General features: G+C 45.9%; 1 protein-coding gene across 9 annotated transcripts in view; it reads right to left on the reverse strand.

Annotated features, from left to right (window-relative positions):
* Positions 1-4,114: 4,114 nt before the first annotated feature.
* Positions 4,115-25,739, reverse strand: part of LOC103238406 (cyclic AMP-dependent transcription factor ATF-7) — a 119,255-nt gene continuing 97,630 nt past the window's right edge. For 8 of the 9 annotated variants that reach the window (XM_008003468.3, XM_008003467.3, XM_037997003.2 and 5 more), the window contains 5 exons: positions 25,243-25,356; positions 24,470-24,622; positions 16,871-17,068; positions 15,600-15,708; positions 4,115-9,469 (listed from right to left, as the gene is read on the reverse strand). In XM_008003468.3, the coding sequence (XP_008001659.1) occupies positions 9,252-9,469; positions 15,600-15,708; positions 16,871-17,068; positions 24,470-24,622; positions 25,243-25,356 (792 nt within the window). In that variant the 3' untranslated portion in view covers positions 4,115-9,251. The remainder of the gene's footprint in view (positions 9,470-15,599; positions 15,709-16,870; positions 17,069-24,469; positions 24,623-25,242; positions 25,357-25,739) is intronic. The other variant, XR_005239975.2, reaches the window with a different exon arrangement.

The following is a 25,739-nucleotide window of genomic DNA, read 5'->3' on the forward strand; positions in this document are numbered from 1 at the left end:
TCTTTTTTTTTTTTTTTAATTAAAAAAAATTTTTTTTGGCCGGTGCAGTGGCTTGCACCTGTAACCCCAGCACTTTGGGAGACCAAGGTGGGTGGATCACTTGAGGTCAGGAGTTTGAGACCAGCCTGGCCAACATGGTGAAACCCTGTCTCTATAAAAATACAAAAATTAGCTGGGGGTGGCGGCGGGTGCCTGTAGTCCCAGCTACTCAGGAGGCTGAGGCAGGAGAATCGCTTGAACCCGGGAGTCAGAGGTTGCAGCGAGCTGAGATGGCACCACTACACTCCAGCCTGGGCAAAAAGAGAGAAACTCTGTCTCAAAAAAAAAGAAAAACCATTAAGATATAGAAGGAGGCTACAGGGTTTTGGAGCCCACTGAATGGGTGTGGCTTCAAATCTTTGCAGACAGAGCCTCATCTTCACTAGAGAGCACTGCTTCGGACTGGCCTCATTGCCCTTGCTACAGAGTCGTCCTCCACAGCTGAAGCACTGCTGCCACCCTGTGGTCACAGCTCCTCACTGCCAGCTCCGGCCATTTCCTTTTCCTAGAATAGACCTCTGCAGAGGAAGTGAGGAGGGTGAGGCTGAGTGGAGGTGCTAGGGTCCAGACTCTAGGGAGTCCCAGAAAGACAGGAGCAGGCTACTATGGGGTTGGACTATCATTCTGCCCCCAACTCTGGTCACCACAGCCTCTGCCTGGCTCTGGCTCTCACATACTAGAGTAGCCTCGAATCCTGTCTTAAGAAAAATCAGGGCCGGGCGCGGTGGCTCAAGCCTGTAATCCCAGCACTTTCGGAGGCCGAGACGGGCGGATCACGAGGTCAGGAGATCGAGACCATCCTGGCTAACACGGTGAAACCCCGTCTCTACTAAAAAAAATACAAAAAACTAGCCGGGCGAGGTGGCGGGTGCCTGTGGTCCCAGCTACTTGGGAGGCTGAGGCAGGAGAATGGCGTAAACCCGGGAGGCGGAGCTTGCAGTGAGCTGAGATCCAGCCACTGCACTCCAGCCTGGGCGACAGAGCGAGACTCCATCTCAAAAAAAAAAAAAAAAAAAAAAAAAAAGAAAAATCAGAATCACTAATCCTCAGGGAGAGGCCTTCAAAGCCATATGGTGCAGGTTCCTTCTAATCCTCGAGTCCATTTCTGAGAATCCCCACCAGTGTGGGTCTCTAGCCTGTGCCGAGGAAGAGCCAAGACATAAAGGCCCTGGCCCCTGCTTGAGCAAGTTGTCTCCCACTCTGAGCTTCAGTTTCCTCACCTAAAACATGGGCCCATTTTACAAGGAACTCCTTCCTAGGGTATGCATTACTTCACATACTTTTTGTAATCCATTCAGTAAAACAGCTGGCATAGAACAGGTATCCTCAAAACGTTAGCTGTGATTACCTCACGTGCCCCAGTCAGGGAACTTATCGTCTCCTCAGACAGTCTTCAGACATATTTATCCTTGTGCTGAGGGGGATTTGGGCTTCCTGTGACTTCTACTGGGGGTCTTAGTTTGCTCCATTAAGTCTCAACAGAACATCTCTCATCTCTTTCATGTGTAAAAGCTCTTCATATTTTTGAAGACAGAGTTCATTCTTCTACTCCAGTCTTTTTTTGAGATCGAGTCTGGCTCGGTCACCCAGGCTAGAGTGCAGTGGTGTGATCTCGGCTCACTGCAACCTCTGCCTCCCGGGTTCAGGTGATTCTCCTGCCTCAGCCTCCCAAGTAGCTGGGATTATAGGCACACACCACTATGCCTGGCTAATTTTTGTGTTTTTAGTAGAGCTGGGGTTTCACCATGTTGGCCAGGCTGGTCTTGAACTCCTGACCTCAAGCAATATACCCGCCTTGGCCTCCCAAAGTGTTGGGATGACAGGCTGAGCCACCACACCCAGCCCACTCCAGTCTTTTTTGCTCAAGGGGAAGCACCCCACTCTTTAAGGCAAGGCATCTAGGAACCAACTTATCCTTTAGATATGCAGATCACAGCAGTTTGGATCTGGATGCTCCAGATACCGTATTTCTATTAATGCAGACTAAGCCAGGGTAAACCTTTTTGTAAGCTTTGTCTCATGGTTGGTCCCAAGCATAGACCTGACATTCATCATCATGGCATCTTGTAGTTTCACTTGTTTTTTGAGATGGAGTTTTGCTCATGTTGCCCAGGCTGGAGTGCAATGGCTTGATCTCAGCTCACTGCAACCTCTGCCTCCCAGGTTCAAGTGATTCTCCTGCCTTAACCTCCCGAGTAGCTGGGATTACAGGCATGCGCCACCGCACCTAGCTAGTTTTGTATTTTTAGTAGAGATGGGGTTTCTCCATGTTGGTCAAGCTGGTCTTGAACTCCCGACCTCAGGTGATCCGCCGCTTGGGACCCCCAAAGTATTGAGATTACAGGCATGAGCCACTGCGCCCGGCCAGTTTACCACTTCTTAAAAGGGAGTATCAAAGACATGGGAAGATGGCTTTTCTGTGGGCAGTAGCTGCTGCATCCCAGTATGATCCTTGTCTGCTCCTATCTGACAGAGGTCCAGAGAAGCAGCAGTGTGAGGGTGGATGGGACACTGCAGAGCTGGCTCTGGGTCAGACAGAACTCAGTTGTAATCCTAGCTCTTGAACGTCACTGTGTGACTTGGCTAAACCTCAATTCATCATCAATAAAATGAAGCGACTATTCCTGTTATCACGAGGTGAACAGTAAAGCAATCTACCATTCCATGTAGCATAGGGCAGACACTCCATGTTTACCATCCTGCTGCTTCTAGTATTTCTTTAAACATCAATTACAAGTGGCTCCCGGATGAGCTGCATTCAGAAAGAGGCTGGTCTAGGGGGCTTCCTGTGTCTAGGATGGAGGTGACTGGTCTCCTTTGAAGTTGGAATGGGTTGATTCCCCTAATTTGGTAAACTGCCCAGTTTTCAGAGTGCATTCCCACCTCCAAAACCTCATAATCTGGGCTTTGGTATTTGGCTTTTAGCAATTTCCTCTCTTACCCTTATCTGGACCCCCATGTGCTCTTGGCCACAACACAGTGAAGACCACCACTGCCTTTCCTGCTCTCCTCAGGAGGCACAGGCTATTTGTGTCAAGTGTCTACCAAACACCAGTCACAGATAGCTTCTTAAATCACTTCTCTCCTACTGGGAAACTCCAGAGACACCTGCTATCTCTTTTGTCAAATTCTTCAGCCTGGCTCATTGTTCTCATTTGTGATGTTAATTATAAAGGAATATACAGATGCAATAAATTATCTGTGATTTCCCTACATGTCTTCCTGATTCCCATAGTCTCTGAGCATTACCTGTTTTTCTTGTGAACTCTTACCCGCTTCTTTTTTTTTGTTTGTTTTGAGATGGAGTTTCACTCTTGTTGCCCAGGCTGGAGTGCAATGGCGTGATCTCAGCTCACTGCAACCTCTGCCTCCCAGGTTCAAGCAATTCTCCTGCCTCAGCCTCCTGAGTAGCTGGGACTACAGGCATGTGCCACCACGCCTGGCTAATTTTTGTATTTTTAGTAGAGACGGGGTTTCTCCATGTTGGCCAGGCTGGTCTTGAATTCCTGATCTCAGGTGATCCACCCGCCTCAGCCTCCCAAAGTGCTAGGATTACAGGCATGAGCCACCATGCCTGGTTTTCTTACCTGCTTCTAAATAAACTCTGCCCCTCATTTCCAGACCAGCCTCCTCTTTACCATAGAAAGCTATACTGTCTTTGTGTGTGTGCTCCCTGGTCACAATGGCAACTTTTTTTTAATGGTTGGGTGGGGGTTGGCAACAAAACACTGAAAAGTAAAAGGCCATTTGCCATCAGCAACTCTCCCACCCACCATCCACATAAAGCACATACTAAGTTTCCTGGTGAGTGCTGCTGCCAGGATGCCAACGGCCTTTGTCTCCAAGGCAGTCCACAGGAGCTTTGTCCCGGGCCTTCTGTCATACTTTGTAATTTATAGAAATCATCCACCTTCTATAGGCTGTGTCTCCCCTGCATAAAAAGACAAGAATCCCTGTTCCTTCTGTCCTAAGAAATGGGGGAGTGAGGAAGATGACAGACGTGAAAGGCCAGTGACCTCCCAGAAGAGTGGACAACGGGGCCTGTGGATAGAGGAGTGAAGCATCAGACATAACAGTGGTTCACTTGATAGTTTAATGTTATATTTGCAGCATAAATAAGGCACAATATATGCCAGGGCAAGGAAGGGAGGGAGAGGGCATGGCTGGGGGGATAACTGCTAAGTGGCAAGGGGGAAAAGACAGTATGGTTAGGGAGAATAGAGCGAAGCCCCTGCCTCAGCCCCGTCCCGGGAGATTGTGAGAACCAGCTCACAGGGATCATGCTGAATCAGGTGGAGGGGAAAAGGGAAAAGACAGTTTTGTAACAAAAAACAAAATAGCCTGTAGCACTGCATCCTCCTACCTGTCAAAGGCCACCACTGGGCACTGGGGAGACCCAGACCGAGTTCCTTGATAAGATGGAGAGGTGTTGCTACATGTCAAAAATATATAGATGATCAGAGATATAATCATAGATACACACTGCTTCCTTTTCAATAGATACTATGTTAGGATGTGGCAGCCTCCACTCTTGGGGCTGGAGGCTCATCTCCTCCCTGCCTGAAAGGTGTGTGTGTTGTGCGGGGAGGAACGGGACAGCTGAAGCTCTGGCTGGTCCTTATTGTAACAGAGAACATGGAGTGACCAGTCTGCAAGGGAATATGGGACAACTCCTGTCCAGACCAATGCATGGTTTTAGGGATACGACTAGAAAGAAGACAAATCTAGATTTTGAGATCAGTGATATGATGGGGATTACTTTAATGGGAATGGAGGAAGAGACTGAAAGAAATGGAAGAATGTTAGCGCAAAGGCAAAATATGTATTTGAAATATCCTCCACACCTGTAATACTTTGCCAGCTTATCCCTAAGAAATGGTTCTCAACCTTTAGTGTGCATTAGAATCACTTGGAGTGCTTTTAAATCCTGCCCCCAGAGTCTGTAATTCAATAGGTCTGGGATGGGGCCTGAGAATGTGTATTTCTAACAAGTTCCCAGATATCGTGGCACTGATGTTGCTGGTCCTGGACCATATTCTGGGAACCACTGCCCTAAGGTAAAGTCAGTGAAACTATTGCTCATAGCCACTTCTTACAGCTAAAACATCACTCACCAGTAGCTACTGCTGGTGAGATATCTCTGTGCTATTAGCCCCCCCCATTAAAAAAATAAACCTTAGTAGCTATGATACAAACCTACATCTACAAAGGACATAAGCTCCTTTAACCTGCCCTACTCTCCCCAGCCTTTTCTCATTCTGGGGTAAGACTTTACCCCAAAGAGAGACAACTCAACTGGTGCAGAGGGTGGTAATGGTGGCCAGCAGCCACCTATGCTCATTCCTGCTGGGTAACCACCTTGGTATGGGGTGGGGGAATTTATGTCTGTATGCACATTTGTGTGTACAAACAGACACAGAGAAATCAGTCCTGTACTATGAGAGGGATGACTAGAGTTGTGGGAGGCTATAGTGGGGTGGAGGGAGTCCTTTAATCTGCCTTAGGATCCCCACCTTTCCTGTTCTTCCAAACACCCCCACCCCCGTCAAACATTAAGTCTAAAGAAAGCAGAAAGAGCATATCAACAAGGCATATGTGATATAGCTAGGAAGACTGGAATCTAAACAGACTGGTTATGAAATTAAAAAAATAACATATTTCCTTCCTGTGTATACAATGCACAATATTAATGAAAAATTAATGATTTGGGGATGGGAAGAAAGTTATGAAAAAAGGAGAAAACTGGTGGGGATAGCTGTCTTAGGGGCTAGCACCTTTAAGGAGCCTCTCAGTGTGGAGCAGGGGAGCCCCAGAAACCACAGGAAGAATTTTTTTGGTGTCTGCTTGGTGGTTCAGGCTGTACATAGAGCATGCTTGGGGTTAAGCACTCTCCATCTACCAGGATGGGTGGTGCTAGAGGGCAGTGAATCAAGAAAGGAGCCAAAACCAATGGAACAGGGATAGAGAAGTGAGCGAGAGGAGGTTCAGTTTGCCCAGTCCCTCTTTAACCACTACTTAGAGTACATGGTCTAATGCTTGGGGCCAAGGAGGCAGGTGAAGGCTAAGGAAGTCAGATTTGGGGTGCATAAACAGCAGCAAAAGAGTAAGTAAAGGGGGCATGACTTTTTTTTTGTGGCCTCTCTAGTAGTATGGGAGGCTTTCTCAGACTTTTCAACTCTAAGCAAGCTTTCTGTTAGGGGAATGGGGCAGAAAGTGAGCAGACCAGAAGACCTGGTTCTGTCCCCTTCCTCTGTGGCCTTGGGTACGTGGCAGCTAGCTAGAGTGCCTGTGTATTGAGCACTCACATTGGAGTGGGGTGGGAAGTCTGAGTCCTGTATTCACGTGAATGAATTCAGGACACCCACCATACACTCAGCTCCTTTCTGAAAGTGTCCTCCCTTAGGCCTCTAGGAAGGCCATGGACTTTAGGAAGGGCCAAGTGACACCTTCCATGATGTTTGGTTCTGGTCCAGATGGATCTGGCTGGTAGCAATAATAAGGTAAGTGATGTTACCTTTGACTATTAGAGAAGTTTCAGGGTAGGCAATTGTTCTGCCTCCTTAGTGAGACTGAGAACCAACTCAGGAACTATCTAGGGGGGGTTCTGACCTGCTACTTCCTTAATTCAGTGCCATTTTGTTACTGTGGTTCTGGCAGTGCTCCTCATTGAGGTCCCGTATACATCTTCCCACTGATAAAAATGAAGTTAGGACTAGATAATTAGTCATGGGGGCTAAGAAATAAAAAAGACCCTCTACATAAATTAGTCACCCAACACAGGGACAGACTGGCAGGACATGTATGCAGTGACAAATTAATTCTTAACTGTAAAAACACTTGACTGAAGGCAGAAGAAAAATAGTCAAGAGTCTTAGGAAAGCTCCTTAGGAGCCATAAACTCAGTCAAGCTTTAGGGCAAGGCTGCTACTGGGAAATCAAGACAATAAAAAACGAAACAAAAGCAGGAGAAAATCCCAGGGAGCAGCCGGCTAAAGGGGAAGTCCTGAGCACAAGTTATGGCTGTGACTTTTTAAAGGCAAAAGTGAAGTCCCTGGATGTGGTAACCTGCATCCTGACCATCTGCCATAACATTTGCTAGTCTGAATCACTTCAGGGCCTATTCCTGTTGGGTACCTGGTGGTGGAGGATGAGGAAACCATGTTTTCTCTCCTTTGTCTTTAGGGGTGTGGCCTGTTCAGCACCAGCTCTGAAAAGCAGGAGGGGAAATTTAAAACAAATGCAGCAGAACCTGCTACCTGACTGGTTCACTAGGATAGGATATCACTTCAAGGAAATCGGAATCTTGTAGCTTAAAACATTTTCTCATTCCCCTGTGACAGTGAATTTTGGAGGCAAAATAAGAAAGGAAGCTGGCAGTTATTTTGTATGTTTAAGATGGAGGTAGGAAAGATGGAGAGAAGGACATTCTTGGCTTGCACAGATGGCAGAAAGTGGCTCTGGGACAACTGGAAGGGTTTCATACGGAAAGGCAATTAAAGCTGACCTATCTATCCACAGGCCTCTGGCTTTGAATTGCTTCCTATGGTCCTGGTAGAAACTGCATAGTTCAGAGCCCAGGGGAGATGAGAAACCTTAATGTGGAAGAAACAGGGACAAGAGAGATGAACTGCTCCCTCTGCAACCCAACTCTTCAAAGAATGGTTGAGAGCAATAGTCACCAATTTCCCAGGCCAGACCCTGGGGTCCTTTGCTGGGGGGCCAGTTCTGTACTTTCCCTCTTCCCTTCCTCCCTCCTTTCAATCTTATACTCAAGTAAACCCACTCAGGACCTTGGCTATGATGCTTCAAGATCCTGGAGCACTGCATGTAGGGGGAAGAGAGCAGAAATGGGTTGAAGAAACTCTGGAGGACCTGGAAGACCTAGTGGCTAAGCTAGGAACCTGGTGAAAGAGAAAGAAGATAGTCCAGATGGTGATGGGCACTTATGAACAGAAGACTTTAGCTCAGAAAAGCAGACAGATGTGTGAGGGGGAGAGATGGGGTAGAGCAAGGGAACTCGAGAGTCCCCTACATGACAGCCTCCAGGAGGGCTGTGTCTGAAGTAGTTATAGAAGAGAGATGGGGGGTGGGGGGGGGGGTAACGTTGACAGGGGAATGAAGAGGGAGAGGTAGGAGCAGAAAGATGACCAAAGATGACAGGAGCAGAAAGATGACCAAAGATGACAATATGTATGCTTTGGCCAGCAAACTCTTATAAAACATAAAGGAATCAACTAATCCCTAACCTGATGAACCAAGCTTTGAAATATTTTGTTCCTGTCTGCCCTGATGATTAAAACTGAAGAAGGAGGGAGGGGAGGAGACAGAATCAGCCAGTCAGATTCTGGGCCCTTCCCTTTTCACTACCAAGCAATCTTTAATAATAAGGCCACAAAACGAGGTTGCCAAGGCCTAGTGGGGTGGTGGGAAAGACCCCACCACTACACTAGATAAAGTCAAGCAACAAAATGAGGTACCCAAATAGCTCTGGAAATAGATGAAAAAGAATTAAAACTCTTGAGAGTTTCTTTCTTTTTGCTTTTTTTTTTTTTGGTGGCAGGTAGGGAGAAGGAATAAAGCTTATGGAAGAACTGGAAAATACTGCTACTTCATACATCAAAAGTAACCTTATATTCTCCATAAGTGAATGTTTTAACTAGAATTAAGGAAGGGGAAAAAGGAAACAGGGGGAAATAAGCAGCTATGGGAGACAGAGTCCTGAGTCCATGGGGTGGCTGGGGCTGGGTCAGTGGGTGATATGAAATCAAATCTAGCCTCCCTCTATCTGGCAGGAAGTGGCATGCTAGTAAGGAACAAAAAGGTAACAGCCACAGCTTAGTGGGAAGAGAGGGAACTGAGAAACCCCAAACCTAGAAGTGCCAAGGGTTAGTGTTAAAAGAGACAGATACACGTGCATGGGGCAGGGGTGATTGTTCGGACCATCTGGAAAGGCCTTTGGCTGTGGGTGCATCAGAAACCCCACCCTTGGGGGATGATCTATGAGGCTCTGGGGCTGGGAGGCCCCCAGCACAGGTGTCAAACGTACATGACCATGTGGCTAAAAAGCCCCATATCTGTCCATTACTCACAACACACAGTTCCCCCCGACCCATATTGCCATGTCCAAGGCAGATGGGAGGAGATAAGATGACATCTCTCTTGGCTCTTGGGCGGGCGAGCTCTGGCTGAGGACCTCTCCACCAGAGGAGGCATCATCTGCCCGCAGACTGGGACTGTGGGGTCATGATTACATGCGATTGTATTGGCATGCTCAGTTCTGTCCTTTGGCTGGCCATCTGAGTGAGGACTGAGGTGGCCACAGCTTCAGCTGCAGAGCGAACACTGAGGCCATTGGTAGGGGCTGTTGCTGAGCTGTGCTGAATCACAGGGGCTGGAGAACCCGTTGGCTCTGAGCTTTCCTTGGGGCTTTCTGCCAGGAAGGAGGGCAAAGAGCAGAGAGCAATTGGTTAGAAAACAGAATTGGGAAAGAGGCAGGACTACCTTTTGCCATAATTCTAAAGGAGACCAAAAGGGAAATGAAACCCATCTTTTTTTGGGAAACACTTCCCAGAATCCTGGCTTCTAAGTCATAAATGGGCTAGGAAATGGGAAGTTGTAAGAAGGGAAGAACTAGGCCAAAATTAACCTATCTATCCCAATAAAATGAATCTCCAACATGTTAATTACACTGTCTGGTTTCTAGGTCTTTGCATAGTTTATTACCCAACTCTTCTTATTATTCATTACTTCCATTCTTTCTTGTTTTTAAGAGACAGGGTCTCAAGTGATCCTCCTGCACTGGTCTCTCAAAGTGCTGGGATTATAGGCATAAGCCACTGTGCCTGGCCTTCACTTCTTCAAAGGTGATTTAAAACAGATCTCTTTTTAGCCATCCTCTTTGATTAATTCTCAGAGGAACTGAATTATTCCATTATTTTAATTATTTTTTTTTCCTGAGACTGAGTCTTGCTCTGTTGCCCAGGCTGGAGTGCAGTGGTACGATCTCAGCTCACCATCTGATGGCACTGAACCTCTGCCATCCAGGTTCAAGCGATTCTCGCGCCTCGCCTCCCCAGTAGCTGGGACTACAGGTGTACACTGCCACACCCAGCTAATTTTCGTATTTTTAGCAGAGACAGGGTTTCACCATGTTGGCTAGGCTGGTCTCAAACTCCTGACCTCAAGTGATCGGCCTGCCTCGGCCTCCCAAAGTGCTGGGATTATAGGCGTGAGTCACTATGCCAGGCCTATTCCATTATTTTTAATGTTCCTTTACCATGTAGTTGCACCACAGGTAAGTCTGATAAATATCGAGCTATAATAAAATGATATTATGAATGGCCAGTCCCTGGCTCAGGTTCAGTCAACATGTAAAACTCCAAAGAAATCTTAAGACCCTCCTGACTAAAAATTAGCTAGGCATTCATGATTATAAAACATTATGGCCTATGCCACTCCACCTAAAGTGACATTAACATTTGACTACCAAACACAACTACCTGAGCTACATACTCAGGTAGCTCAGTAACTCCATGGTAACTCCATGTTGCTCATCAGTCAAATATTTTTAAAATTTTTTTAGAGGGTCTCATTCTGTCATCCAGGCTGGAGGTGCCATGGCACAATCACAGCTCACAGCAGCCTTCTACTCCTGGCCTCAAGCCATCCTCCTGCTTCAGACTCCCAAATTGCTGGGATTGCAGGTATGAGTCATCATACTCAGCAAGTCAAGGAGTTTTATTAAACATCAGATAGCCTCTACAGCTGCTTAAACAGAGATATGTGGAAAAAAGGCAAACTTTCCATAGTCAGTTGAATTTCTGACACCTGATGAATGCCTGAGTTTTCTTTTAAGATTCAAATATGGCCGGGCGCGGTGGCTCACGCCTGTAATCCCAGCACTTTGGGAGGCCGAGGCAGGAGAATGGCGTGAACCTGGGAGGCGGAGCTTTCAGTGAGCCAAGATCACACCACTACACTTCAGCCTGGGTGACACAGCGAAACTCTGTCTCCAAAAAAAAAAAAAAGACTCAAATATTGCCTCCTCTGTGAAGCCATCTTTGTTACCCTCAGTACATTAACTGCTTTATTCTTTGTGTTTTCACAGTGTATATTCATCAAACATTTACTGAGCATCATCCATGTGCCAGGCATGGGTACACAGAGAAGAAAACGGGAACACTGCCCTTAGGAAGCTCCCAGTTCAGGGGCTCCTTGACTGGGATATCCATCCTTACCTCATCCACAGGTTTATATGACCCTATGATTCTTTCAGAGGTAGTGACAATGTCTTATTCATCATGTGTCAAGTACTTACATAATGTCTATACCACACAGCAGGAACTAAACACATCTTTGCTGTAATGAATAAGTAAGGCCGGGTGTGGTGGCTCACACCTGTAATCCCAGCACTTTGGGAGGTGGAGGTGGGCAGATCACATGAAGCCAGGAGTTTGAGACTAGCCTGGGGAACATGGCAAAACCCTGTCTCTACTAAAAATACAAAAACGAGCTGGGCCTGGTGGCGCCCGCCTGTAGTCCCAGCTACTCGGGAGGCTGGGGCAGGAGAAAAAAAAAAGAATAAGTAGTTTAATGGACTAACTACGTATCAGAGTTCTTGCAAGGACTAAGTAGAAAACTGACCCTATATAGATTATATACTGATAAACAGTCCTTATCCTCTTAAGCCCATCAACAGGATTTGGTTTGTTTTTTTAGACAGAGTCTCACTCTGTCACCCAGGCTGGAGTGCAGTTGCACTATCTTGGCTCACTGCAACCTCCGCCTCCCGAGTTCAAGCTATTCTCCTGCCTCAGCTTCCCAAGTAGGTGGGACTACAGATGCACACCATCACGCCCGGCTGATTTTTTAAATTTTAATAGATACAGGGTTTCACCATGTTAGCCAGGATGGTCTCGATCTCCTGACCTTGTGATCTGCCTGCCTCGGCCTCCCAAAGTGTTGGGATTACAGGCGTGAGCCACTGTGCCCAGCAACAGGATTTAAAATCACTGAACTTCTTGAAACACTTTTTTATTTTGATTTACAGAATACCACATTCAGCTCTGTAGCTGGTTTTCCTCCTCACTTCCTGGTTGTTTCTTCTCAGTCTCTTGTGGCTTCTTTCTCATTTCTATGACCTGTAAATGTTGGAGTACCCCACTGTTCATTCCTGGGACTTCTCTTTTTCTATCTTCGCTGTCTCCCTTGGGAACTTCATCTAGTTTCAATGCTTTAAAAACTATAGCCAGGTGGCCGGGCGCGGTGGCTCAAGCCTGTAATCCCAGCACTTTGGGAGGCCGAGACGGGCGGATCACAAGGTCAGGAGATCGAGACCATCCTGGCTAACCCGGTGAAACCTCGTCTCTACTAAAAAAAATACAAAAAACTAGCCGGGCGAGGTGGCAGGTGCCTGTAGTCCCAGCTACTCGGAAGGCTGAGGCAGGAGAATGGCGTGAACCCAGGAGGCGGAGCTTGCAGTGAGCTGAGATCTGGCCACTGCACTCCAGCCTGGGCGGCAGAGCCAGACTCCGTCTCAAAAAAAAAAAAAAAAAAAAAAAAAAAAACTATAGCCAGGTGTGGTGGCTCACACACGTAATCTCAGCACTTTGGGAGGCCAAGGCGGGCAGATCCCTTGAGTCCTGGAGTTTGAGACCAGCCTGGCCAACATGGCAAAACCTCATCTCTAAAATAACAAAAAAATTAACTGGGCATGGTGGTGCACTCCTGTGGTCCCAGTTACTTAGGCTGAGGGGGCAGGATCAGTTGAGAGCCTAGGAGACAGAGGTGGACCTTGCCTCCAAAAAATCCCAAACCAAATAAAACCAAAACTAGCTATATGCTGCCGACTCCCAAAGTTTTATCTTCAGCCTTTCCTCTGAATTACAAATCCATATAACCAACCGACTGCTTGACATCTCCACCTATAAGCCTAATAGGCTCCTTAAACTCAGTTTGTCCAAAACTGAGTTCCTGACAGACCTCCCAAACCATTTCCCCTACACTTTACCCTATCTCAATTAATTACAACTTCATTCTTGCAGTTGCTTAAGCCAAAAACTTTGGTGCAATTTTTTATTCTTTTTGTCGTATATACCACCCCATCTGCTCTCATCACTCACTTCAAAATATATCCTGGATTCAACCTGTTCTCATCGCTTTCACTACCATCATCCCTTGCTTGTATTACTGTAATAGCCTCCTAAGTGGACTGTCTGCTTCTGCCCTTGTACCCCTGATGTCTCTAACAGAGGAATCCTGTACAAATGTAAGTCAGATCAGTTTTTTTTATTTGTTTGTTTTTTTGAGACAGAATTTCGCTCTTGTTGCCCAGGCTGGAGTGCAATGGCGCGATCTCAGCTCACTGCAACCTCCACTTCACAGGATCAAGTGATTCTCTTGCTTCAGCCTCCCAAGTAGTTGGGATTACAGGCATGTGCCACCACGCCCGGCTAATTTTTTGTATTTTTAGTAGAAACGGTTTCACCATGTTAGCCAGGCTGGTCTCAAAGTCCTGACCTTAGGCGATCCGCCTGCCTCGGCCTCCCAAAGTGCTGGGATTAAAGGTGTGAGCCATGGCGCCCAGCCTAGTCAGATCAATTATATCACTTTTCTGCTGAAAACCCTCTAATGGCCCCCAGTGTAGAGTAAAAGCTGAAATCCTTACCATGACTGATGAGACCCTACATGAAATACTGCTATTACCTCTCCTACTTGGTCTCCACCTACTCTCCACACCCAACTCCAGCTGAGCCTCCTTGATGTTCCTAGATGTACCAGGTACCTTGCGACTTTGCATCTTTGCAGTTGCTGAACCTCCTCCCTATAGTACTTTTCTTCCATATAAATGCATATAGCTCCTTCACTTCCTTCAGGTCTTTATACAAAAGCCACCTAATCTAAAATTTCTGTCATATTACCCTTCCCTGTTTTATTTTTCTTCTAACATTTACTGTTACCTAACATGTCATATATTTTACCTATTTATATTGTTTATTGTCTGTCTCACCCACTAAAATACAAGCTCCTCAAGGGCAGGGATTTAATCTAATTTATTTGGTTCCTTATTATATCCCCAGCATGAAAAACAGTGCCTGGCACAGAATAGACATTCCATCAATATCTGCTTAATGAATGAATGCACCCTGAAGTACATATTAAAATTAAAATTTAAATAGAGATGTTTAAAATTGGTGATAGGGTTACTCCTTTTCTATGGGAACACATCTCTGAAATAATAAAGACAGCGGAAAAAATAATTCAATATATCAAAATTTGATAGCAATAGTTCTGTGAATTTAATTTGCAAAAAGAAAACTAGCATTTATTAGCTTTTATTGCCCATAAGCAAATTATTCACAGTAATTTTAACTTCAGAATTTTACGTCCTGAGCACAACTCTGTGGCCATTGCCTTCTAGCAGTATTTTATGTGTGCTCATACATTACAAACTGAAACCAACATCAGCCTATCATTAGATAAAATATACCCTATATCCCAATGTATCATCTGTGGTTTATGTCTTTTCTAGGCTAAGACAGTATCTTTGGAGTAAGAAATACCTAGATGTGCCAGGCACAGTGGCTCACACCTGTAATCCCAGCACTTTGGGAGGCTGAGGCAGGTGGATCACCTGAGGTCGAGTTCGAGACCAGCCTGACCAATATGGTGAAACCCTGTCTCCACTCAAAATACAAAAATTAGCCAGGCATGGTGGCTGGAGCTTGTAGTCCCAGCTACTCCAGAATTGCTTGAACCTGGGAGGCAGAGGTGGCAGTGAGCCGAGATCATAACATTGCACTCCAGTGTGGGCGACACAACAAGGCTCCGTCTCGGAAAAAAAAAACAAAACAAAATAGATGTGCCGGGCGAGGTGGCTCACGCCTGTAATCCCAGCACTTTGAGAGGCTGAGGTGGGCGGATCATGAGGTCAGGAGATCGAGACCATCCTGGCTAACATGGTGAAACCCTGTCTCTACTAATACAAAAAATTAGCTGGGCGTGGTGGCGGGCGCCTGTAGTCCCAGCTACTCGGGAGACTGAGGCAGGAGAATGGCGTGAACCTGAGAGGCGGAGCTTGCAGTGAGCCGAGATCGCGCCACTGCACTCCAGCCTGGGGGACAGAGCAAGACTCCGCCTCGAACAAAACAAAACGAAACAAAACAAAGCAAAAAAACATAGATGTAAATCTTGGCTTCACCACTTTCCCAGCTTGGTAACTTCAGCTAAATGACCTAATCTGAGTGCAGTTTTCTCACATATAAATGTAGGTAATATCCAATTCATGAGAGATTTGGGAACACTGTAGCATGCCTAACACAAAATATGCACCCAGTAAATACTGCTATCCTTTAACCCCCAACTATAACAGATAATTAGGATAACTCTATATTGTTGTCAAAAACAATTTTTTTCTAGGTCTGGTTGCTCCACAAGGGCTACTCACTCAACAGTGTGGGGTCCCCAGAACATTCAGAATGGAGTTACAAAATTATAAACAGTTGAGACACTCAGGACATGCAGTTTACTGACTGACTGAACTTAGGTTGTATGCCACTCACCTAAATAGCCTTGAGTCTTTTTCTGTAGTGCAGTGACTGGGCAGTCTTTATGAGCTAATAGTAGCTGTTTCAACTGGGCCACCTCATTGCGTAGTAATGTGACTTCATTCTGAGGAGGGAGGGAAGAAAAGAGTATCAAGAAAATTCATCCTCTATTCTTGCACCCTCAGTGGTTGTTCCCAAAGGAAGGAGAGAATATTGCCTCAATTTTCTCCCCTGAATTGGGACAAGACTCCTCATCCAGCAAGTTTTCACAGGGCCCAGGGCCAGTATAGTCATAAATTCAATGACAGGAGTTGCTGACAGTGAAAAGTCAGGATTTATAATGGAAAAATTACTCCTATTTAAGATAAATATGATTATACTGAAATTAATAATACACATGCTCTTTGACTAAGAAGGCCCACTTCTAGGAATCTACATAACAGAACTGTTTACTCAGGTGCATGCAATGTTCACTGCAACGTTGTTCTAGCAAAAAATTAGAGCAGTATCAATATCCATACCTTACAACTACACTACAGAATATACTACTATACAGCTATTAAAAAGAATGAGGTAGATCTCCCACACCCATGGCTAGATCTCCGGGAAATACTGTTAACCTGTTTATCTTAAAAACAAGCACACAACCCTTCCAGTCCTACATAAAAACTATAAATAAAAAATATTTAGGAATATGAATCTATCTGGAAGGTACATATTAAATGTATCTACAGGAAAGAGAATGGGACTAGAAAAGGCAGATTAAAGAGGCACTTTGCTTCTATTCTATACATTTGTGTGTATATTTTATAATACAAATGTATTTATATATTGCTTTTTAAATTAAATATTTTAATCAGAAGGAAAAATAACATTCAAGAGAATGTATGGATTATAGATTATAGTTATTCTATTTGTCCTTGTAGCACTTTTTTTCTCTTTTATTAAGCTGCATCATCTAGGGCAAACACATTTCCCTTTGGGTTTTCATGACCCCAGTCAGATTCTACAGATGATTTAAAAGAGCACCCTGGGGTGCTTAATCTAATTCCTTCATCCAAACGCGTTTATGGATGACTCTAGCAGCAGATTTGGGGGTAGATGATGAGTGTCTTCACCAATCCCTATGAAAGAGATTTCAACTCTTACTGTTAAGAGATTTTTCCTGGAACAACTTCTAGATCTGTCCTAATTAGAGAATTACCATCTTTTACCAAATTGTACCACTTTTTCTGATTCCATTCCACTTTCTGGATTTTCAACAATTCCAGTAAGCATCCACTCACACTCAGCTGAATGTTCTGAGAAGTGAGTTCTTCGGCCTTCTTCTCTAGGGAGGACACCCACAGCTTTCGCTTTTGGCGGCAGCGGGAGGCCGCAGCCCGGTTGCGCTCCAGAAAGCGCTGCCGTCGCTCATCTGGATCTTCATCTACTGTGCGCCTCCGTCGCCCCCCAGTACTAGGGGTGGGCTGGGCTGGTGAGACCTGGTGCCCAGGAAGGAAGAGAGGTTACCTGATGAGAACATTAATCCTTTCCAAATCAGACCTGATGTTAGGTAGAGTACTAAGATCTGGTAAAAGGATATACCAGCTTCTGGTAACCACAGCAAGTCTCACTACTATGTCCCCGAGCTTCTCTTATGTAGGAGTCCTCAATTTTGCCTCCTATTTCCTTCCAGTCTTCTCAGTCTCATACTTAGACAAACTACAGTTCACTTGGAAACTCTGATTATTATTATTATTATTTTTTTTTTTGAGACGGAGTCTCGCTTTGTCACCCAGGCTAGAGTGCAGTGGCCGGATCTCTGCTCACTGCAAGCTCCGCCTCCCAGGTTCACGCCATTCTCCTGCCTCAGCCTCCCACATAGCTGGGACTACAGGTGCCCGCCACCTCGCCCGGCTAGTTTTTTGTATTTTTAGTAGAGACGGCGTTTCACCGTGTTAGCCAGGATGGTCTCGATCTCCTGACCTCGTGATCCGCCCGTCTCGGCCTCCCAAAGTGCTGGGATTACAGGCTTGAGCCACCGCGCCCGGCCAAGAAACTCTGATTATTTCTAAGACAGACAGACAAATGAAACTACGGTTACTTTTTGTTTCTTAATAATAGGGAATCTTCACTGGCACGGTTGGCTCACGCCTGTAATCCCAGCACTTTGGGAGGCTGAGGCAGGCAGATTACCTGAGGTCAGGAATTCAAGACCAGCCTGGCTAACATGGTGAAACCTCATCTCTACTAAAAATACAAAATTAGCCGGGCGTGGTGGCGTATGCCTGTAATCCTAGCTACTTGGGAGGCTGAGGCAGGAGAATTTCTTGAGCCCAGGAGGCGGAGGTTGCAGTGAGCTGAGATCATGCCATTGCACTCCAGCCTGGGCAACAAGAGTGAAACTCCATCTCAAAAAACAAAACAAAACAAAACAAAAGGGAATCTTATAGGCAGGGAAATCAGAATTGGGGAAGGATATTAGGGGAACTTTTAGAAAACTGAAATAAAAAAGTTTGAGAATCACTGATTTGGACAAGTGACATGTAAAAACAATTGCATACTATTACAGGTTTCAGAAATGGAGACAAATGTTCTCACCCATTTCATTACCAGTGACATGTGAGTTATTATGGGGAGATAAAGATAAGCATATTATTTTTATTTACAATCAGTTATTAATCATCCTCAAGAACAACCCCCCACTTTTGTTTACAAACAAAAAATGTTTAATCACTTTACAAATTGGTGATACAGGACTGTCTTTTGTTTTTAAAGTTCAGGCTGAAGTCCCTTGTCACTAAAGCACTTTTAGATCATCCCTTTCTGTTAGTTGGAATGCACTTGGAGAAGAAAGGCCAATTTTATAACAGAAGCCAAAAATTTTTTTAAATGTAGAAAGGTCAACCATTTGTAGAAAAAAGTTCACCCTTAAACACAGGCTTGAGCTGCAAAGGTCCACTTAAATGCAGATTTTAAAAAATAAGTTATACCGACCAGCTGGGCACGGTGGCTCATGCCTGTAATCCCAGCACTTTGGGAGGCCGAGGCAGGCGGATCACTTGAGGTTGGGAGTTCGAGACCAGCCTGACCAACATGGAGAAACCCCGTCTCTACAAAAAATACAAAATTAGCCAGGTGTGGTGGCACATGCCTGTAATCCCAGCTACTCGGGAGGCTGAGGCAGGAGAACTGCTTGAACCTGTGAGGCGGAGGCTGCAGTGAGCCAAGATCGAGCCATTGCACTTCAGCCTGGGTAACAAGAGTGAAACTCCTTCTCAAAAAAAAAAAAGTTATACCAAGTGTGCCTGTTTCTCTGGTCCCCCTTCCAACTTCTCCACCTCTTCTGCCTCTGCCTTCACTAAGACAGCAAGACCAAGCCTTCCTCCTCCTCCTCCTCAAAGCAAAGATGAGGAGGAGGATGATGACTTGTATGATACTCCATTTCTGCTTTAATGAATAGTAAATATATTGTCTCTTCCTTATGATTTTCTTAATATTTTCTTTTCTCTAGCATCCTTTATTGTAGGAATACAGTAGATAATACATATACAAAATGTGTGTTAAAACAACTCTACGGCCGGGCGCGGTGGCTCAAGCCTGTAATCCCAGCACTTTGGGAGGCCGAGACGGGCGGATCACGGGGTCAGGAGATCGAGACCACTCTGGCTAACACGGTGAAACCCCATCTCTACTAAAAAATACAAAAAACTAGCCGGGCGAGGTGGCGGGCGCCTGTAGTCCCAGCTACGTGGGAGGCTGAGGCGGAAGAATGGCGTGAACCCGGGAGGCGGAGCTTGCAGTGAGCTGAGATCCAGCCACTGTACTCCAGCCTGGGCGACAGAGCGAGACTCGGTCTCAAAAAAAAAAAAAAAAAAACACAACTCTACGTTATTGTGAGGGCTTCTGGTCAACAGTAGACTATTAGTATAGTTTTTGGGGAGTCAAAAGTTATACGTGGCCAGATGCGGTGGCTCATGACTGTAATCCCAATACTTTGGGAGGCTGAGGCGGGTGGATCACCTGAGGTCAGGAGTTCGAGACCAGCCTGGCCAACATGGAGAAACCCCGTCTCTACTAAAAATACAAAAATTAGCCAGGCGTGGTGGCACATGCCTGTAGTCCCAGCTACTCAGGAGGCTGAGGCAGGAGAATCGCTTGAACCCGGGATGCGGAGGTTGCAGTGAGCTGAGACTGTGCCACTGCACTCCAGCCTGGGCAACAGAGCAAGACTCTGTTTCAAAAAAAGTAAAAAATAAAAAAGTTACATGTGAGGTCAGGTGCAGTGGCTTATGCCTGTAATCCCAGAACTTTGGGAGGCCGAGGTTGGGAGGATCACTGGAGCCCAGCAGTTTGAGACCAGCCTGGACAACACAGTGAGATCCATTTCTACAAATAAATAAAATTAGCTGGGCATGGTGATGCATTCCTGTCATTCCAGCTTCTTAGGAGGCTGAAGTGGGAGGATCATTTGAGCACAGAAGATTGAGGCTGCAAGTGAGCCATGATTGTCTCATTGCACTCCAGCCTGTGCAACAGAGCAAGAACCTGACTCAAAAACAAAAAAAAGATGCTGGGCATGGTGGTTCACGCCTGTAATCCCAGCACTTTGGGAGGCCAAGGCAGGTGGTCACTTGAGGCCATGAGTTCAAGACTAGCCTGGCCAACATGGTGAAATCCCACCTCTATTAAAAATATAAAAATCAGCTGAGAGTGGTTGTGCGCACTTGTAATCCCAGCTACTTGGGAGGCTGAGGCATGGCTTAGACCAGGATGGAGGTTGCAGTGAGCCAAGATCACACCACTGCATTCCAGCCACAGTGACAGGGTGAGACTCTGTCAAAAAAAAAAAGAATCTCGTACTCTACTCTAGGTCATACTGAATTATGTTCTCCATTAATATAGATAATTAAGAAATGATTTTTTTTTTTTTTTGAGATGGAGACTTGCTGTGTCGCTCAGGCTGGAGTGCAGTGGTGTGATCTCGGCTCACTGTAACCTCAACCTCCCGGGTTCAAGCAATTCTCCTGCCTCAGTCTCCTGAGTAGCTGGGACTACAGGCGCCTGCCACCATGCCCGGCTCATTTCTTGTATTTTTAGTAGAGACGGGGTTTCACTGTGTCAGCCAGGATGGTCTCGATCTCCTGACCTCGTGATCCACCCGCCTCAGCCTCCCAAAGTGCTGGGATTACAGGCATGAGCCACCTGCCTGGCCAAGAAATAATTTTTAAAAATTCAGACTAATATTATCTCTCCCAAAATAAAAAAATGGAGAGGAAATTTCCAACTCAATTTAATGAACTAGAGGCCTTGGGTCACTGCTTCTCTTTGTAAAAGAAATTTACAATAATTCTCCTGAGAATTTCGGCTTCTTCTTTAACTGACTGGAGCATATGTAAAGATTAGTCCTTTATGGCCGGGTACAGTAGCTCATGCTTGTAATCCCAGCACTTGGGGAGGCCAAGGCGGGCGGATAGCCTGAGTTCAAGAGTTTGAGACCAGCCTGGGTGACACGGTGAAACCCCATCTCTACTAAAATACAAAAAATTGGCCAGGTGCAGTGGCTCATGCCTGTAATCTCAGCACTTTGGGAGGCCAAGGCGGGTGGATCACCTGATGTGAGGAGTTCGAGACCAGCCTGGCCAACATGGTGAAACCCCATCTCTACTGAAAATACAGAAATTAGCAGGGCATGATGGCAGATGCCTGTAATCCCAGCTACTCGGGAGGGTGAGGCAGGAAAATCACTTGAACCAGGGAGGCGGAGGTTGCGGTGAGCCGAGATTGTGCCACTGCACTTCAGCCTGGGCGACAGAGCAAGACTCTATCTTAAAAAAAAAAAGAAAAAAATAGTTCTTTAGGAGGACAGGGGAAAGGAAAGGTTCCTATTCTGTCATAGGCAATACAGTAAGTCATGCAGGGAATGGAGGTGAAAGACTAGGCCAAGAGAAAGACGGGAAGAATGACAAGGAAAGGAATCAGTGTTGATTAAAAAGGAAACTGGGGCTGAGCATGGTGGCTAGGGCCTATAATCCTGGCACTTTGGGAGGCTGAGCCAGGAGGACTGCTTGAGGAGTATGAGACCAGCCTGGGCAACGTGGTGAAACTCCATCTTTTTAAAAATTATTAAAAAAAAAAAAAAAAAAAAGAGGAAGCTGGAATGTTCCAAGCTAGTCCATGTTACCATGTTCAGGACTGGCTTCAGGTACAGTAGCTCATGACCAGCCTGGGCAACATAATAAGACCCTGTTTCTACTATTATTTATTTATTTATTTATTTATTGAGATGGAGTTTCGCTCTTGTTGCCCAGGCTGGAGTGCAGTGGTGTGATCTGGGCTCACCGCAACCTCCACCTCCTGGGTTCAAGTGATTCTCATGCCTTGGCCTCCTGAGTAGCTGGGATTACAGGCATGTGCCACCATGCCTGGCTAATTTTTTTTGTATTTTTAGTAGAGGCAGGTTTCCCCATGTTGGTCAGGCTGGTTTAGAACTCCTGACCTCAGGTGATCCACCCACCTTGGCCTCCCAAAGTGCTGGGATTACAGGTGTGAGCCACCGCACCTAGCCCGCTACTATTATTTATAATACATATATATATATATTTTTTTTCTTTTTTTTTTTTTTGAGACAGAGTCTTGCTCTGTAGCCCAGGCTGGAATGCAGTGGCATGATCTTGGCTCACTGCAGCCTCCACCGCCCAGGCTCAAGTGATTCTTCTGCCTCAGCCTCCTAAGTAGCTGGGATTACAGGTGTGCGCCACCAGGCCTGGCTAATTTTTGTATTTTTTTTAGTAGAGATGGGTTTCACCTTGTTGGTCAGGCTGGTCTCGAATCCTGACCTTGTGATCCGCCCACCTCAGCCTCCCAAAGTGCTGGGATTATAGGCGTGAGCCACCGTGCCTGGCCTATTTATAATAAAAATTTAAAAAACAAACAAGCAACACTAAAAAGGAAGCTATGTCATTTCCCCAAGAGAGAAGGCAGCACAACTCAGGCAAGGGGGCTACTGCTTTGCCATCTTCAGGATTGGCTTCAGTGGGGTTACAGGAGGGTAGGCAGGCTTAGCTTCCAACAGAAAAACTCAGATGAAAGCTTTTGTTGTTGGCCAAGCTTTACCGTAGCATATGGCCATGAAATGTTTGGACATGTGGCAGTAACTGATGAAGCAGGTGGTGACATCAGGAAAAGAGGGGCCAGGCAAAGGGTATAATTCTAGAAACCAATCTCAGGTGCTGTCACCTGTCCAGTGCAGATGATATGAAAACTGAGGACTATTCAGTTTCCAAAGAATCTTGTTAAAACTGAGACCTCCTTGAGAAGAGAAATGGGTAACTAAATGGGACCCCCCTGCCTTTTTTAGGATTTTAGTTTCTCTGTGATAAAAAGGGATTTAATTGGTAATGAGGTGTTTTTTGGTGTGTGTCTCGTTTTTTGTTGTTGTTGTTGTTGTCGTTAGTTTGTTTCTTTCCAGACAAAGTCTCACTCTATCGCCCAGGCTGGAGCGTAGTGGAGCGATCTCAGCTCACTGCAACCTCCACCTCCTAGGTTCAAGCGATTCTCCTGCCTCAGCCTCCTGAGTAGCTGGGACTACAGGCACGCATCACCATGCCCAGCTAATTTTTTGTATATCTAGTAGAGACAGGGTTTTGCCATGTTGGCCAGGCTGGTCTTGATCTCCTGACCTCAGGAGATCCACCTGTCTCAGCCTCCCAAAGTGCTGGGATTACAGGTGTGAGCCACTTCAATTGGCCTATTTTTTATTGAGGTATCTTAGTACTATAACATCACATTTCATTAATAAATTGTTATGGTTTTTGTTGTAAAATCTTATCAGGTAAGTTACTACTTTTTAAGACTTAATAGATGGGAAAGAGACTAGGGGAGCCTCTTTTGTTTAGTGTGTGGCTTGAAGTAAGGCTGTGTCATATTTTAGAGGATTCTGCAGATACACTAAACCATGACTCACATATGGAAAAAATGGGGCTGGGCATGGTGGCTCACACCTGGAATCCCAGCACTCTGGGAGGCTGAGGCAGGTAGATCACCTCAGGTCAGGAGTTCGAGATCGGCCTGGCCAACATGGTGAAACCCCGACTCTACTAAAAATACAAAAAATTAGCCGGGCATGGTGGTGGGTGCTTGTAATCCCGGCTACTCAGAAGGCTGAGGCAGGAGAATTGCTTGAACCTGGGAGCCAGAGGTTGCAGTGAACTGAGATTGCGCCACTGCACTCCAGCCTAGGCAATAAGAGCAAAACCCTGTCTCAAAAAAAAAAAAAAAAAAAAAAAAAAAAAAAAAAAAAAAAAGCGGCTGGGTGCAGTGGCTCACGCCTGAAATCCCAGCACTTTGGGAGGCCAAGGCGGGCGGATCATGAGGTCAGGAGATCGAGACCATCCTGGCTAACATAGTGAAACTCCGCTCTACTAAAAATACAAAAAAGAATTAGCCAGACGTCATGGCAGGCACCTGTAGTCCCACCTACTCGGGAGGCTGAGGCAGGGGAATGGCGTGAACCTGGGAGGTGGAGCTTGCAGTGACCCGAGATCGTGCCACTGCACTCCAGCCTGGGAGACAGAGCCAGTCTCCGTCTCAAAAAAAAAAAAAAAAAAAAAGCGAGGCTGCTGCTGCAACAGTTCTGCATTACTCAGTCTGTTTGTATGAAAGTCTAACACAAGGGTGAATAAAGAATGGTGTGTTTTTGCTATTAAATGATGGTCTCAGTTAAAATAAAAATAAATAAATAATAAAAAGAATGGTACGTTTTGCTGTAGTCAAACTGCCATCAAGAACCAAAGTAAGCAGGAAGAAACCCAGAAAGCTGAAGTCCATTCTTCTCTAATTTTCTGCTCCCTGAAAAACAGGTATGACATAAAGATATGACATAAAGAGTAAGAGCCACTGACCTGTGGCTGGGCAGGGGATGGGGCATCAGGGTGCTGGATGAGGATCTGGCTCTGCTCTGGGCGGGCTGTCACCATGGTGCTGGCAGTACCCACCACCATTCCACAACCACCATTGATTGAGGAGACTTGGTGAGTTAGGGTGGCTTTCAGTCTCTGCAGGCAAAGATAAGGAAAAACGCTTGTTAAGAATGAGATTCTATCAAGGATGAGAAGAGTGGCCTTAGATTTTATTACTGACCTTACAGATAGCTAAAATTTCCACTCTAGTTCTCCCTTAACAGAGGAATTAAGAGAAAATGACAGGCAGAGAAAATGTGCACCTGGATCCCTAAAATGCCTACTCTGTTCCCTGGCTATCATCCTGGGCACAGTTGGGGGCTGGGGGTTGTTAAAACAATAGTGTCCAGATGAAAGCTCTCCTCTGGAGCCTGGCCAAATGCTGGTTACGCAGCTATTCACCTCTTGGCCAGCTCCCCTGCCCACTCACCCACCCTCCATCTGTCACTCCTAAAACTAAAACGGCAAGTGTTCCATTCCAAACAATCTGTGCTGCCTCTTTTCACTGCCATGGTCTATGTACCAGGCTCTAAAGGTGAGGAGAGGAGATGGGAGCTATGAATCAGAGTCTTTTCTTTTCCAGACCCCACAGCAGGGAGTCCTTAGCTTTGCAAGTCCCAGAAGGTTCCTTTGCTTGGCTCACTTGAAAGACCTAGGCTGGTATCACTCACTTCTTTCAGAAAGGCCAACATTGCCCCAGGCTGAGATGTACTCACCATCTTGGCTTCTGATGGTATAGGGTGGCCAGAGGGAGAAATGGAGCCACTGCTGTTAACTGGTGGGCCAGGGATACCAGGAATGTTGGGCACCATGGACACAGGTCTGGCCAGCTGGATCGAGAGAAGGGGGAAAAAAAAAACAGAAGGGAACATAATACTATCGGTGGGGCAACAGTTTCCCTAAAATGAAGTGCTTTTGAGGTTGGCACATCAGGGCTGTTGTGTGCAATGTGCCCATAGGGCATGCAGGGACAGCCTGGGAAATACCTTTCTCCATGGAGCACCACAGAGTAGGGAATTTAATCAGTGTTGGGACAATTTCTGTGGGAAGGGTTGGGGCTGTTATCTTGAGGAAAATGTTGGGCAATTTGGGAGGTGCTACGTGCCAAGTGAAAGCAACTAATCAGTGGGCTGGCAAGATCAATTCCTAGACTAGGAGCCAATTGTCCAGATGAGTCTTTATCTAGTGTTCCATAGTGCTGGATTGGCAGAGG

Source organism: Chlorocebus sabaeus, chromosome 11, assembly GCF_047675955.1.
Source record: "Chlorocebus sabaeus isolate Y175 chromosome 11, mChlSab1.0.hap1, whole genome shotgun sequence".
NCBI classification, from domain to species: domain Eukaryota; kingdom Metazoa; phylum Chordata; class Mammalia; order Primates; family Cercopithecidae; genus Chlorocebus; species Chlorocebus sabaeus.